Source organism: Apus apus, chromosome 4 (genome assembly GCF_020740795.1).
Source record: "Apus apus isolate bApuApu2 chromosome 4, bApuApu2.pri.cur, whole genome shotgun sequence".
Classification (NCBI taxonomy): Eukaryota; Metazoa; Chordata; class Aves; order Apodiformes; family Apodidae; genus Apus; species Apus apus.
Window position 1 is genome coordinate 88,788,643 of NC_067285.1, and position 14,025 is coordinate 88,802,667.

The 14,025-nt window shown below is 38.6% G+C and overlaps 1 protein-coding gene across 5 annotated transcripts in view; it reads right to left on the reverse strand.

Moving 5' to 3' along the window:
• The window catches only part of GABRB1 (gamma-aminobutyric acid type A receptor subunit beta1), a 123,493-nt gene that overhangs the window by 53,169 nt on the left and 56,299 nt on the right, over positions 1 to 14,025 (reverse strand). For 3 of the 5 annotated variants that reach the window (XM_051616755.1, XM_051616753.1, XM_051616754.1), the window contains exons 2-3: positions 10,089 to 10,309; positions 3,910 to 4,130 (exon numbers count right to left, since the gene is read on the reverse strand). In XM_051616755.1, coding sequence (XP_051472715.1) covers positions 3,910 to 4,130; positions 10,089 to 10,307 — 440 coding nt within the window. In that variant the 5' untranslated portion in view covers positions 10,308 to 10,309. The remainder of the gene's footprint in view (positions 1 to 3,909; positions 4,131 to 10,088; positions 10,310 to 14,025) is intronic. The other 2 variants (XM_051616758.1, XM_051616756.1) reach the window with 1 other exon arrangement.

The following is a 14,025-nucleotide window of genomic DNA, read 5'->3' on the forward strand; positions in this document are numbered from 1 at the left end:
GTGTCCAGAAGCTCCTTGCTCATCCACACAGGCCTCATGGCTCTCCTGCCTGCCTTCCTCTTCATTGGGACATATAGCTCCATCCCCAGGTGGAGCTCCACAGCCTCCACCATGTATTGATTTGAGAATCCAGAGCTTTCTAGAGCATCTTGCCTGAAAAGGCAATAAAAGTAATGAGACATACTGCTAGTGGCAAAGGCATTACAGTTAATGGGATCTGATGACTTACTAAAAATGGGGGAGAAAATAAAGATTCCACTATTTTACCAGCTGTACTGTGCTCAGTGCTGCCGGTTTGTACGTTGACTCAAATGGATTTTTTTCATTCTCGGGAAGCAGGTGGCTACGTGACAGAAAATAGTAATAGCTGCTGGTGGGAGTACTTGAGAGAAACTGAAGGAACACACGCTTCAGGTATACAATACTTAACAGTGACACTTAACTTCCCTGGCATATTTTAGATGTAATTCAGTGGAAATATTAATGTGGAGTTAAATATGTTTGTGCGTTTAGTTGATTAGGTAATTGGATCAGTTTTTTGGTTAGTAACATCAGGTATTATTCACCACTGAATAATTAACAGACGTGGCACTTGCAGTAAAAGACATAAATAATAAAGCAATATACAATTTTAGAGGGCAGGAAGTTTAGGACTATTCTGCACCTGTACAAGTTCATGTGCACACACTGTGTTTTTAAACTGTGGGGATAAAGCAGCTGAAAGTTACTGGAAATAATGGTTAAAGGGACTGTTTCTTGATCATAGAAATAACACTAATGGAGACATAATGAAGTGGTAGTACTTTTTTATATACTCTAAAACCAGTCTGGTGTATTCAGTGCATATTTCCCTTGTTTATTCATCTGTAAAGCCTGAAAATTAACCTTGTTTCATTTCTCCTCAACTCCATTGAGTCTGAACATTGCATCAATGCCAAACTGCTGAGTACATGGATGCAAGCAAAGCAGGTTATTTAGAGCTGCTGTGATTGTTCAATTTCTGTTTAAAGAAGGCAGTAAAATTTCATATCTGAGCCTGCAAAGAAAAATTTATCTCTGGACTGAAAATAAAAAATTTGTGTGGGGAATAGGAGGCATGGGGGAATTTAAATAATCCTTGAGATATGGTTTAAGGGCCTGCATAATTTCTTGGGAGATCAGACCCTGGTCTGCAGTGTAATTGGTGTTGTGTCTCTTGTTTGAGTCGTTCTAGGCAGATGCTCTGTCTTCAGTAATGAAAGTGAAACTCACAGGTCACTGCACCTCTGTGAGAGGTTTGACAATATTGTCTTTACGCTCTCCACTTCATAGAAGCTAACTGTAAGCTAATATGCAGCAAAGTTTCTTCTCTACTACTAAGATTAAATTGGATCTGTGCTCAAATTTTCAACAGGCACTGCTGCATTTTCTGTGGTATTTTCTGATGTTTTATTTCTTATGAGGTATATGTGCCATCTGGTATGTGAAGAAATTGCTGTTTATATGATCTAAAGGTAATCTATAGGCTGAGAGAAGCATATTTATTACCTTGAGGAAAGTGATGACCAATAGATTCAAACTTAGTGGGATAACTGTCATCTGTTTTATGAAGCCTGTTTCAATGTCTAAGTTCATTCTTTTTTCTGCTTGTTTAGTATCTTCATCTCTCATCATACATTTATTGTGGGATGGGAACACTCTGTGTGTTTTCACTGGCAACTAGCAGACCAAAGCCTGCTCACCAGATTTGTCTAAACAGCTGCTTGTCCTTGAAGAAAATGTGGCACATTGGCTTAGTCTGTGAAAAACACCTGAACATCTTGAGTGTCACTTTCTGCATGTTGGTGAAGATGGACACATCTGGGAATACTTGGTCCTCCTGCATCCTAAGCCCCTGGAACTTTCTCTGGAGTGAGAAGGTGGGGAAGCCCAGAAGCCTGGGAGAGCCCCAGGTTGCTCCGGTGCTAGTGTGAGTTCAGAGCTGAGGCAGGGGTATGAGGGTGGAGAGGGACATGGCCCAGTACTAGAGTGCAGGTGTGTGTAATATAGGTTGTCTTTTATGTGTGTGGGTTTTTTGTTTGGTTGGTTTGCTTTTCCTAACTAAAGCATTGAGGTATTGGATGGGGTGTTAAGTTGTAGAGCTGCAGCTGTTGCAGAGTTGCTGCTTAACCATTTAAATGGGAATGGTTATTTAATCATAGGAACTTGCAGCCTTGTTATGTGAGGGTCTATCTTTGCTGTTGCACTGGAGGTTTTCCTGACCACCCCTGAGAGGACGAGCACAGATGTTATGCTGGGGCAAGGTCACAGCTTCTCGGCCAGGCTGCTGCTTTGTGGATAAAGCAACATGAGAGGACCTGCAGCGGGTTCACCAGATGTGTCACAGCTTATTTTGCTATTTCTGCAGAAGACATTTATTAATACCAGGTGTATGGTTAGTGTGTGAATGCATGTACATGGCATACATTTCTTGGTGTATCTTATTTTGTATACAACTGCTTGTGAGGGACTGTTTGGCCCTAATGCACATTCTTGCTACTGAAACGTAAACAAATTTATTTGCTAGGCTTAAAAAAAGTTTTTAGGCTAAAAAGTCCTCTAATGATAGCTGCCCTGCAAAGCTGATTTTCAGGACACAGTTTGATTGAAAGGAACCGTAAGAGGTCTGATGGTAATGGGAAAGATGTATTTTTCAAATGCTCTGTTCAGCAGATGATAATTATGGCCTGTAGTCTATCAGCTATTTCCTCATGGGTTTTTTCCCCCACAACTGAAATAGCAGTTTTTCAGTACCAGAACATATATGGCTGCATCAAAGTGCCTGTATGGTTACTGGTAGCAACTGATGCACTGCCTGCAAACCTGACAAGTTCAAAAGAAAACATGATGAACCAAAATAATAATTTTACTTTTTTGTTTGTTTGCTTCTTGTGAACCTTGAATTGATGGGTTGGAAGGCTTTCTCTGAGTGCATGGGTAGTGTTGTGATTTAGAAGGTTATGTCTTTACAAGTTCAGAGGTAATTTCAAACTTCTTTTTTTTCAATAAGCTCTAAGTTATTGTCCCCAGATATTATTTTCATTTTGAATTGCTGCAGCAGTTTGGGTTGTTGCTTTTTGTGGTGGTGTTTTGTTGGGTTTTTTTGTGTTTTTTTTGTTTTGTTTTGTTTGTTTTTTCACCTTGTGTACAATTTTGAGGTATTTCATTTAGGTTTTATGCTTTATGATTTTTTTTCTGATTAACTGAAGTATGCTTTCAGGTTTATGTTCTCCAGACATTTTCTTCACTGTTGAGTGATCAAAGTTTGTCTAAGGCAGGCAAGGTTTTTTTCCAAGCAAAGCTGCCTTACCTTTAAAAATAATGCAAACCCTCCACAGGCTATGCAGCAATCTCAATAAATAACTGGGCTTAGTTTTAATTTTGGATTTGCATGCCTCATCATTAGATTGTGCCTGTTCAGATTTTAGAATATATTTTTATCTACAGGGGTGAATATAGGTTGCACTGCATGAAGAAGCAGTTGTGTTGCAAACTAAGGCAAGTTAAAAACAACCTGTATATAGTTAATCTTTAAATAACTTATGGAAATTTACAAATGTTTTCTTTCTATTCACTACCAAATGTTGGCTGCATTTCTTCAGATTTCTCCTGAGTTTAAATTTTATATTGTTCTAAAGGACTTTGAGTAATTATAGAGAAAGTTATGGCTATAGCTATTAAAGGTAATTTTGATGCCCTGTAGAAAGTTCTTGTGTGTATTGTGGTGATGTCTAGATCTATTTTATATAGATTATTTGCTAACTCACAGAGCTGGACTGGGAAACCAGGAAAAAGGAGAGGACAAAAGCATTGATACTACCCAAACTTCCCAATCACAAGTTGCACTCTTCCAGGACAGCCATATAGCTGATTAAAAGAACCCCAACGTACCTTAGGCCATAAAGGACTGTCCCATCCGGATGGAGTCGAATCATTTGGTTTTTCACTGTCACCCCATGGACAAATGACTTCTTGTCATTTAGGAAATATGTGTCCGGCACCCAGAGCTGGTCAGCCACTCTGTTGTCCAGAGTTAGATTCAAAGGTATTCCAGAATAAGAGAGCCTTTTATCCCTCCAGGACTGCTGGAAGTACATGGTCAGGGTATAGTCCTAGGGAAGAAATAAGAAGGGTTTTTTGTATTTTTTCATACTGATTAACAGAAGTTAATTTTTAGATAGCTCTCAGTAGCTGAGTATCAGTAGCATTAGGAAGTATAAGGATTGATAAGATAATGATGTCACTAACCATGATTGTATGTTGCAACTTCTTTGTGTTAATGTCGAACTTCACACTACTCACCAATGGCAGTGACCACCGTGGGCTTTCAAAACCTCTTGAGCCAGAGGGAAAACACGGTACCTTTGGGTCTCCAGTCTGTGGCTCACACTCGCACCTTCTTGGTAGGGTGTGGGGTTTTTTTTGTTGTGTGTTTTTTTTTTTTTTATATGAGTTTTTTGTTTTCCTCTAATGTGAGAAGAGCATGGTTTAGCTGGCCTCAGCCAAACAGCACTGCATGCCACTGAGGACATTCTTTAGATACATTTTTTAGATATTCCCTCCATCTTGAAAGACTCCCCCACAATCCAGGAAGGCCAGAATTCCACAGACCTTCTGAGAAAGAGTAAATACTACCTCAGAACATGTAACAGAGGACTTTCCATTCTGCACCTTCTGGAGCTGCCAGATATAATGACCTCAGCCTGAGGAGTGTGGTGCTTTCTGTCCTTGGCAATCAGGTACCACCGCTTAGAGAATGTGGTATGTCTTCACTTGACTATCAGGTTATAGCTGAGGTGAAATACCATTCACACAGTGCTTTAGCTTTCATTTAGTCTGAAAACAAATTGCTCTAGAAGGCCTCTGGTCTGATTAACTCTTGCATGTCTGTTTTTCTGGGACTTTGTTGATTTTTAAAAGTAGTTTTTTAGAGTGGAGAAACCCATGTACTTTGTAGTTGATGGAGATCTTAAAAGAAGACTGGAACAGCAGTGTATGGACTATTAGTTTCGTCTTACACATCTCCTTTCCCAGCCCCTTTTTCAAGCAGTAGGCCATTTTGTCACACTTTTTTATGATAGAAGTGCAGCAAAATTACAGATATTATTGAGAAAAATGGTCATGGGTGAGATTTGCTTTTATGTAAGGGAAAGCCTTACCTCTATCATTCTCACAAATCCTAGCCTGGACACCAATTTTTTAAGAAATAATGCAAAAACTGTCTGATGTGATTTTTCTCTCCATCTTCAGTGGCTTCTTAAGATTTTTGTTACCACTAAATCAAAGCAGAATTGTTACCTTTCAAAAAGACTTGCTTCCTGAAATGTTGCATTTAGCAGAGCTGTAAACTACACGCTTCTCATTGGTGAAAGAAGTTCATGAAAATATTGTTCTTGCTTGCCCTGGGTCTGTAGCAGTTGTTTTGTATGGAGGAAATGCCATGACTTGATGATCCGCTGCCATACACAGCAGGACAGTTACATCAGTTCTGAGCACCAACTTGCAAGAATTTCTATGCCTGCAAGATGATGGTTACTCATGACAGAGTCAAGAAGTGGTATGTCTAAGGCACAGTCTTTTCCCCCCAGCTCAGATAACTAGGAGGGGTTCAGGACAGCTGCTTTTCCTTTTCTGACCATGCTGGTCAACCCTGGAACTACTAGGTAATGCAGTGGGGTGTATACTGTGCTCTGCTGAAGAGGTGGTTTATAATTTAAATAGTGGTAGGGAGAAGCATGAACCCTAAGGAGACAAGTTTTTGAACATACAATTTGAATAGAGTTGGGTTAGAATCAGATGCTTAAAGGGAAGTTAAATCCCTGCTGTTTGTTCCTATTATATGCATATACAGACCTAGAGAACAGGTGGGAATTGGGTGAGGGGAAAAAAACCAGTATTCTTGTGTTCATATGTTCTTATGTTTTTATCTGTTTTCTAGCCTGTCCTATTTCAAGCAACTTATAGGTAGAAAAGGTTTCATACACAGCTGTTAAAAGTTAAATCCTCAGTGCTTCACTTGGTATCCTCTACATCTCCTGCCTGATTCAGCAGAGCCTATGCAGTCTGCAGCACAGATGGAACAGAAATTCCAATTATAATTATCTTTTTTCCTTCCTGCTTTCCTTAATATTTTCCCCAGGTCTTAAAGCTGCTTTTGTAGAACTGTCATGCCACCCTGGAAAAAAGCTAACAACTGAAAGCGGTGCCTATGTGATGGTTCTCAAAGCTCAACCAAGAGAGAAAAATAGCCAAGATAAGCTACAAGAGAACTTAAAGTAAAAAACAAAGACATTCTGTCTCTTGTCTATGGCTACTAGAAAAAAAATGAGTTGCTATTTTTAGCATCATAGTCTGCTTTAGAAATTTATTTCACCCAGCTGTGCTATATACAGAATACTGGTTTTGGTAACACTATGGTAGACAGAGTCATCCTCTGCCCTGCAATTGGCCTAGAAATAGGTGGCAAGCCAACAGGTGTTAATAGGGAGAAAAAATACGAGGTTGTTCCTAAGGGAATTGCAGTGTTCCTTTAGTCAGAAAGAGTTATCCATTTTTTTGTTACCTAGAACATAGAGATGTTACTCATTGAATTCAATATTTTAACGAGGAAAACGCAGTCATGTGTAATGACTCTGAGAGTCACTGTGGCTGTAAGTTCTTATTTTAAAAAGCATAGTTAAAATTATTTTAATGGAAAGCAAATTATATTTGAGCTGTAATAACCCAAGTTATATAGCTTTCTAATATTTTTAATGGAGCACAGCCTTACATTTCTCATAAGTGAAGAATGAAATGCAGGCAAACTGCATGGCTACCCATGTCTTGGAGGTTTTTGTATTATTTTTCATAGTTTACAGAGCTGCGAGTGAAGTGAGGTTTCATGAAGTGTTTCATGACTACTTGCCTTCTACCCTGTAAAATCTGCAGTGGCTTTTGTGGTTTCAAGCTTTAGAAAGTATGAATAATTCTGAATCTTTCGTATTTGTAGTGGTAATTGGCTGCCGAATTTTTTTAGCCTTTTATGACAGCTTCTCAAAATCTCAAGCATCAGTCTAGGTATGAAAATAAATCAGCCTATATTTAACTTCTGTAATTAAAAATCTCAAATAATGACTTTAAAAAGCAGGGTTCAGTGTAAAATTAAAAAAAAATCTGTTTCTGCAGACAACTCTTATTTGTTTTAAAAACGGTCCAATTTTTTAGAAGCACACTGAATATTTTTGCCTAACTGTACTTCCTATATTAAAAGAAAAAGCTGTAATGCTGCTGAAAAATCATTATATTTCAGTAGATTTAATTGAATTGTCTGCTTTCCACAAGTCCCTGCCTGCTTTTCCACATAGTCAGCCTTTCTAGTGGTAAACGTTTGAGCACCAATGATAAAGTTCTTTTGATGTGTACTGATTTTATTTTTTTTTTTTGCTGATAAATTCTGATTTGTTAAAAGGAGATTTTTTTTTTTCCTTTCTTAGTAATTGTGCGAATTTCTTGTTTCTTTGTATCAAACTGGAAATATGTAAGTGAACACCTATGGATGTGTGCTGTGACACCTAAGTATATGTGTACCATTGTTTTAATAAGGTGCATTAGGTTGCCAAGACAAACAAATGCTATTCTAGGTAAGAGAGATTCTGTGAAAATCGGAGTAAGAGAAACTAACCTATTTTACTCAAAATGGCAAATTATTTCTTAATTTGAATTTAAGCAGCTTCATAAAAAATATTGACACCAAACCTCATAGTTCACTTGGGTGATATAAATACTTGTAGTAAAGAAAATGAATGGAACACTGGTGCATATTGTACTTGGAGTCAGAAGAACAATTTATAGCTCCAGTAAAGTAACAGACTGGAGAGTTCTCCTACAATGCTAGGTTTCCTTTTTATTCCTATTATTTGTTTCCTATTCTCTTTTGTGCAATATGTATCTATTACGTAAGGGCAATAACGGATTTTTTTCATTCCTGATAATTCCTTTGCAGCTCTCTGAAAACAGTAGAGATGCATTAAAATAGCTAGGTAATTTGGACTTGCTTGTAATTTCTACTGTGTGGTTTATTAGTTCAGCACAGCAGAATATACTGTGGAATACATTGTTATATTATAATCTAACCTTCTGAGAGAGACAGACTGGTATTTCATCATGCTTATCAGTTGAATTAGAACTCTGGTTGAATAAAAGATGAGTTGACATGTCTGCTGTAATGGCAATTGCTTCATCTTTCACATATTCCAGATACAAGTGTTTTAAGGAGAAAATAGGGAATCTTTTAACTTGCAATGTTCAGCTTTATGATCTAAAAAACCTTTTGTGTTTTCCCTTTCTCCAAGGTGGCCTCAATCTAAGTTCTCTTATTTTTTCATATATTGAAAAACAGCACATTGTGATATATTTAACTAATAACCAAGTATCGAACCACACACCAAAAGTCTTAGCAGCTAAAAATTAACAATATGGATGCAGTTTGTAGCGAAAGTTAGTAAATGGAAAAATATTCTGTGAATATTTAGCAGTTTTTGGTCAACTCAATATCAAATGTTTAAACTCCAGATGAGTTTGCACATGAAGGCACCATGCAGCAAAACAAATACATGAAACATACCTACACCATACTTTGAATAAACAACAGTGTATATTGATAGTTGTGGGATGCATACTGTACACCCAAATGATCTGAAATTTTAATTATATCCTTGAGAACCATCCAAAACCCAAATATCTGACAGCATCACAGAAAATGATATGCAATGCAATTCAAATATAGTATAACTTAATCAAGACAAACATAACATACCATTTACAATTAAATATGGAGTGATGATCAGAATACTAATATTGACTGCAATAAGGCCATAAATATACAACAGCAATAGATACCACCGTAAATTCTGCTGTGACTGCAAGCTGTTATTAATTGGGGAAGATTATTTTACTTGTTTAGCTGATACTAGTAAGAATGCAAAGGGCAGAGTTCTTTTGAGACAATGGTAAGTGCTTAATTTGCAAATTGCAAAAAAGCATACTCACTCATTCATATGCTGTAAGCATGCTCATGCATCAGAAGAAGCTGTTAGCATTTGTTTCGCAACAGTTGGGTGTCCTATCTTGGAATTCCTAGGGAAGATCTATACCCTCACTTGCAAAAGAACTATTTTAAGGTAAATGGAGAGGTGGTTTCTTGTGTGTAGGGTTGTGTGGGGCTTTGTGTGTTTTGTGTGGATTTTTTTGTTTGTGTGGGGTTTTTTGGTGTTTGTTTGGGTTTTTTTGGGGGGTGGTTTTCATTGTTCAGTGTGTTTTATTTTTTAAATCCTGTATAATTTCCCAAATATACTTGGTGCTTGATTCCAGATACTGCACAGAAATGAGGGGAAAATGTTTTAACCAAAATTAGGAAGGAAGAAACTACCGTTCATGCTCTTTTCTAAAAACATCAGGGCACCTGCATCTCTTTATGACGTATGTAGTTCAGCCAAACAAGAAAGCCAGGGAGTCAGGGATGTGCGCGCTACTGGATCAATTTTATTTGCCTTCCTGTCTAGGGACATAGTTCAGTGCTCCTTTTGGTTTTGTTTTCAGTGAAGACTGAGGCAGCGTATGTTATCCAGTTCCCCTCTCCTGTCTAAAGTAGGTGTGGGGGGGAGGGCACTGTACTCAAATTATTTAGTGCACTGGCCTGGTTCACAGGAGTCAGTGGTTTTTGTGAATTACGCTTCTGTCAGGGGATAGAAAGGTCCATTTACTTGAGGATAACAGAATAACAGCCTTCTGTTTTCCTGAGAGAAGCTGTTTGGAGTTTTTAAAGAGATCAGAATTTTTCCACAGCAAGCTGTAGTTTTGCAGAAATGGCTTTTTCTGTCAGAAAATTGGAAATCACACCTAAACAAGAGATTTCTGTAGGAGAAAAAGTTGCACAAGGCATCACTATGTTGTTTGATTCAGTTGGTAGCTCCAGTTGCTAATGAAGTGTTTTTTCAAATGTGCTGACAGTTCTCCAGATAAATGTTTCACAAACCTTGGTATTTATAACTTCATAATTAAATTAAGTACGTGGCATCACAGTTGTATCTTACAGAAAGAAGCAGAGATCTGGCAGGAGTCTGCATAGCTGTAATGACGATGGTCTTTATCGCCCAAAGCACAGCCAGGAACAAGATTGAATTAATTATAAGAGCAGCATGTTGGAAGTGGTCATCGTTACTGTATTGGGATCCAATGTTACTCTTTGCGATCAAGGCAGAAATCCTTTTAACTGCAGTGGGAATGGACTTGCATCCAATGTCTTCAATCATTACTGAAAAAGCAAACCAAAAGGCAAAATGTTTTTTTCAGTTAGAACAGCAGACTATGTATTTAGTTGTATTTTTTTCCGTATGTTAGTAATAATACTTAGCAGAAATATTTATTACTGCTTCTGGCATTTAAATGGGTTGCTATGATAGTTGTGTTCTTTTGGCTTCTCATTATTCAACATAGAGGAGGGCAGAATCCCAATTTTATCTTGTGTGTTCTACTTTGTGCCTTGGGGAAAAGAAGAGTGAGGACTTCTGTACTTTGGATCAACATTCCATTGCCTTGCCCTCTGCTTTTTTTTTCTTCCTCTTATTTGAGCTTTGCTAACCTAGGAGGCCTGAATGTGCCACTTGTTCTTTGTATAGGAAGAAAAGAGATTGTTACTAAATACTACTATGGATTGCTTTGATTAGGTGTAGACTTGGCTAAATTTAGCAGGAAAATAAGCTAGCAGGTAAGGAAGACATACAGGTCTGTTGTTATCCTCACTGTGTCATGGAAGATCTTTTAGGAAAGTTTGAAAACCATTACAGTATTCCCAGCTGCACTTCAAACTTCCAGCTGCACTTCAAACTTCCAGCTGCACTTCAAACTTCCAGCTGCATAACCCACTGTTGGGGGTTGCAATGAGATACACCAGCATAACATTGGTCACAGTGCAAGTGAATACTGTATCTGTCTTAAGTGGCTATTCTAATTGCTGACTAATGAATTGGAACGTGTCCATGGTAGGATTCGTATTCTCTGAAAGATGCTTGAAGGGAAGGGTGGAGAAAAGGAAAAAGATGGCACAGGAGATACAAGTGCTTTAACTAAGATGGCATTCCAGGGAATGTTGGAGTAAACAAATACAATGTCCTGGCATATAGAGTAACTGTATTCATGTGTGCATCACAGGCAGTAGATGTGTCCTTTGTATTTTGGATGAAGAAGAATTAAAAGGGGAAAAAAAAAAGGGAACAGAAAAACTCCTCACTGGCAAGTAGCCCACAGACCAACATGTGAATCAATGTCTAGAAACATCTTTTAAGAACTAACGTAGAGAGCAATAAGAGAAGAACATGTTTTCCCTTGGACATTTATCTCTGTGAGGCAGCTGAAAGCAAGTTTTTGCCAAAAAACAACCCAAATCCAGAATGTCCAGGTGGTCCATACCCATTTGTCTGTATCTGAGGGCTTCAGTTAGTGTTCAGGTCCTGGTATTAGCATCTACAGTGCAAAGGTGTTCTAGGTATTATATGATGCTTTGTGCTGAACTCAAGGATGTTCTAGGATTTTTGTCCTATGAGTTGTACAAAAACTTGTCTGTTCGTATGCAGATATGAAAGGGAATGGGATGACATTTAAGGACTGTGGCATTTTGCCTAATTAGTGCTGTCCTCATATTTTCTGCTAAGCAGGTGAAACGAGTACTCCAAGGAAAAGAAATTTCAAGCTCCAAAACATTTCAGCCAGCTTGGACTGGAAGCAGCAATACATGAGTGGGATGCGGCATTTTGGAAGGAAATTTTACTTCCTAGTTTCTTGTATGGTCTATGTGGAGATGGCTCCTTATGACTGGAGGACTAAATCCTAATGAAGTGGGCCTAGATCAACTCTGAAGTTCATGTACAGGCAAAATGTTCTGGACAAGTGGAGAATTAACTCAACCACACTTCCCTTGTTACTTATAAGCAAGATAACTGGAAAGCAGACTTTTTTCTAACAACAGTTGTTTCTGTAAAACTTGATTTTTTAGAATTGTTTTTTTCCTTTTAATATCCAGCTTCACCCAGGGGTGAAGCTATGAGAGCATTAAGAAGAATGCTGAATGTCTAAGTAGGACAGCATGGTGCAAAGAGCTCAAGAGAATTCCTCAGGGTGTCAGTGCACAGGGCTGCTGGTAGAGCTGAACTGATTGCTAGCTTAGGAGCAGATGGGAGAGGTTTGCTGACTTCTGTCTTGAATGCTATTGTGTATTTGATTCTAGTATTGGAAGTCTTACAAGCTCTGGACAGAAAGCTGAAGACAACAAAAGCACAAGAGTGTCAGCAATGTGAAAAACTAATTGTGGTCACAATTCAGTCACTAACTGAGCATCTACAGTAAGAGAAAAAGCCCCTTAATTCTGTGTTGTGCAGGGGATGATGTTAGGCAGAGCTTATGAATTAGAAATCAGTAGTGAAGACAGCAAACCAGGCCAGACTCCTCAGCTCCAGAAGATTCTGAGAAATGTAGGAGAGAGGTTATATATGTGTTAATATATGGTTGAGCTAACTTTGTAACAACAGCTACTGTGTTGTGGTTTTGGTGTTGGTGGGTTTCTTTTGTTGTTTTGTTTTTTTGTGTGTGGTGGTTTTTTGTATGTATTAACATACATATATATGTAACGTTTTTTACCAACTTATTTTCTCTACAGATTAGGAGTTTTTTCTATTTCTATTGGTATAGTGACCTTCATATGCTTAGAAACAGATTCTAGAGGATATGCTCCATGACTTTTCTAGGGATCGAGGTAAAACTTATAGCTCCCTGGGCCCTCTTTCTTGCCTTTCTTAGCAATGGGTATAATATTTGTCTTAGAATCATTGAATGTATTGGGTTGGAAAGGACCTATAAAGGTCATCCAGACCACCCCCCCTACAATAAGCAGGAACATCTCCAACTCAAAAAGATTGCTCAGGGCCTCATCAAGTCTGACCTTTTCTTTCCTCTTATCAGAAGCTTCCCTGATCACACATTTTTCCCAGAGGTAAGCAGCAATTGTGAATTTTTTTTCAATCAGCTCTTAAGTACCTTTTGACTCATGTTGTCCCTCACTTTCTTTGCAATTAAGGTACCTACAAAAGCCTTTCTTGTTGCCTTGCCTCTTTCTGCTTTCAGGTCCAGCTCAGCTTTGAAGCAATACTTCTATGCTTCACAGAATCAAAGAACCGTTTAACTTTGAAGGGGCTTTTGGAGATCAAGGAAGAACTTGTCTAAGACATTAAAGCCAGAGGCAGCCTTAGCTGCCCTCCTGGAATCCAAGGCTGTGGTCCTGCTTGTTGCCGCTTTTCATCCTCTCAGAATCCTGAATGCCACCATCTCACAGTCATTGCATCAAAGGTTGCCTCTGATTTTCGTATCTCAGACAAGTTATTTCTTCTTGTAATTATGAAGTCCAACACAGCACATTTTCTTATTAGCTTCTCAGTTACCTGTTCCAGGAATTTGTAATCAATGTCTTCAGGGAGTCTCCTAGATTACCCAAGCCCTGGTGTATCATCCTTCTGGCAGATATCAGCGTGGTTAAGTCTCTCACGAGGACCAGGAACTGTGAACACAAGGCTCCCTCAAGTTATTGGAAGAAGGCTTCATCTATATCATCTTCTGGCCAGTAGGTCCATAGTAGATACCCACTACAACAGTACCTCTGTTGGTGTGGCTGCTAAAATTGATCCATAAACTCTTATCTTACTCCTCACCCATCCAAAGGCTCCATGTATTCCAGCTGCTTTCTCACATGGAGGGCAACTCCCTCTCTCCCCTTCCCAGTCTGTGCAACGACAAATTATTCTTTGTTGGTGGTCTTCTTCCCAGTTCTATTGCCTTGTTTCCTTCTCCTCTACACTCCATTCTCTATGTTAGCTCATTGAGAAGCTCTTGTTTTAGCCAGGCAGGCCTTCTGCTGGTACTCTGGCCCTTTTGCATGATGGGGTGGTTTGTTCATGGTTTTCTATAAAATTCAGCCTCCACCCT